Source organism: Penaeus japonicus, unplaced genomic scaffold, assembly GCF_977035675.1.
Source record: "Penaeus japonicus unplaced genomic scaffold, GWHDUDI00000001_assembly GWHDUDI00000002, whole genome shotgun sequence".
Lineage (NCBI taxonomy): Eukaryota > Metazoa > Arthropoda > Malacostraca > Decapoda > Penaeidae > Penaeus > Penaeus japonicus.
The window spans coordinates 38,786,052-38,788,365 of NW_028234404.1; the positions used below are offsets into that span (position 1 = coordinate 38,786,052).

At 37.9% G+C, this 2,314-nt stretch overlaps 2 protein-coding genes across 2 annotated transcripts in view; both read left to right on the plus strand.

The window, feature by feature from the left end:
* The first annotated feature begins 284 nt into the window (after positions 1-284).
* LOC122268128 (uncharacterized) lies at positions 285-1,571 on the plus strand. The gene is made up of 2 exons (XM_086550754.1): positions 285-380; positions 637-1,571. The coding sequence occupies exon 2, from the start codon at positions 637-639 to the stop codon at positions 1,183-1,185; it is 549 nt and encodes a 182-aa protein (XP_086406880.1). The 5' UTR covers positions 285-380; the 3' UTR covers positions 1,186-1,571.
* The window catches only part of LOC122268131 (uncharacterized), an 8,366-nt gene continuing 6,349 nt past the window's right edge, over positions 298-2,314 (plus strand). The window contains exon 1 of the mRNA XM_086550786.1: positions 298-380. The gene's annotated coding sequence lies outside the window, so the exon portion shown is untranslated. The remainder of the gene's footprint in view (positions 381-2,314) is intronic.

Consider the following 2,314-nt stretch of genomic DNA (forward strand, 5'->3'; position numbering starts at 1 on the left):
TTGTCATCAAACACTATGTTGGGGAAGTTGTGGAATCTTCCTACCATCTCTGTTTTGTTCCATCTCTTGTCATACATTGATTTATATGGATACAGCTTTCTATATTGTTATATATAACATAGGTGTTGATTGCTTCGATGCAATGCCCTTCTTGCACCAGGCATATTGATGCTGTCTCGCTATTGGTCGAAAGACAGAAAGGATCGACCAATAGCATTACATGGAATTTAGAAAAGGTCAGCAATCATAACTATCAGTGGAATATATAAAGCTTCAGACTCAGAGTTTAGCTTATACATTTGATTACAGCAGAAAGCTTAGCATCGAGTCTCTTGTATCTTGTATAACAAGTTTAGTGTGTCTTCTGAGTGACTTTAAAGGTGTGTGTGAATAAGTAACAGAAAAAATTGTCTGTCTTTAGCTATTAAATAAGTTTAAAAAGATGTATGGCGTCATAGTGACAGTAAACTCAAGTAACAGTTAACACTGTACTGCTCACAAAAGTTAACGACCAATTTGTATTGCTTATCAAGTAAATTAATGCTAATCATTGCTTATGATAATAATATGCTAACAATATCTTTATTTCCTTGGCAATTTATTACTAGAGATTAAACGTTTGCTATTTTCCTTTAGATGAACAACGCCCTTATCCTTCTGGTGACCATCGGTCTCTCCTGCTTGATGGCAGCGCAAGCAATATCCCCATCTGGCGTTTTAACAGGACTAGGTGCTCTGACGAGCGCCGTAAGCAAGCGGAGGTACCACGGCGCAAGCCATGGTCGCGGCCATGGCCATGGGTATAGAGCCCCTTCCAGACGGTGGCGTCTCCGTTACGGCCGCTCTGTCGAAGCTGCAGCTGAGGAGGATGACTTAATTTTATCCACCGTAGCACAATTGGATCCCAACAGCTGCATCCCCAGGATGCTTTGCGTCCTGCAGGCGAAGGAAGAGTCCAATCGCTCTCCCAAGGAGAACCTGTTTGTGGAAATCTTCGCCAGTAACACAATGAATCCATCACCCCATAACGCTGCCTTCGTCTACGCCAAAGATGTCGCCATCAAGACTAGAGACGCCTCAGCCTGTAAGAAGCTGTTCCCCGAATGTCCGTTCCCCGACGTGGAACTGAGCCAACTCCTTGAACTTGCGTGGAGCTGCGACTGCAACTCTGGCGGGGAAGAGTAAAACTCGTAACCACAGACTTATGCCGGCCTTTCATCTCTCTGTGGCCAGTGCCTCCTTCAGTGCCGTCCATTTATCTGTCTGGCCAGGGCCATAGACGGGTAAAATGGGACTACTATCTGTGAACGTCCGTTAGACAATTCAAAGCATATGTTCACAAGTAAGTCATATTGCAAAGAGAAAATCCCCATTCGCAATATGTGTGCATACGTTATTTACAGATATTCTGTGCGTATTTATAAATAATATTTATTTTTTCTATGCCTATATATACACAGTATATTAATCCAAAGGCAGATGTAGTTTTATTTTTAATAAAATATTTTATAATTATACCTGTATATTACTTGCTATAATAAAAATGGATGTTAGTCCAATGAAACAAAATATTTCAAATGCTTTTTCTCCTATTCCTTTCTTACCGTGCTAGTATTACCTAGTAAACTAGAATGTTTGAAGGACGGCTGTCGTAGATATTTTTCGTGTCGATGACTTTTCTCAATAAATTGATTGAAAGTTTCACTGCCAATTTAAAACGTAGTATTACCAATCAAACTAGAATGTTTGAAGAACGTCTCTCGTAGATGTATTTAGTGTGGATAACTTTTCTGAATACGTCGGTTGAACGTTTCACTGCTAATTTAAAACGTAAAATATATTTATATGCATAATCTAAGGCCTGGCACGAACTCAAATGTGGGAGACGACCCCGTGCTTGACTTATTGCTCTTTGCCACACCGAACCATACATCAACAAGTATCCTTTGCATTCGGATGAGAGCTCCAGGTCAGATGGTGGCAGAATAGTGATGGTAAATGAAAGCAGGTTAAATAAAGTAACTGTAAAATCGTCATTGTGTGATTAATGAATATTTCCTTGTGAGTTTGTTGCATGAAAAGACACCAAAGACTATAGATATACTTTAATATGTACACTTTCCCCCCTGTATATATATATATATATATATATATATATATATATATAGATAGATAGATAGATAGATAGATAGATAGATAGATATATATGCGTGTGTGTATATATTTATATATATACATATATGTGTATGTATATATATACATATATTTGTATATATATGTATATATTTATATATTAATAAATATACATATATAT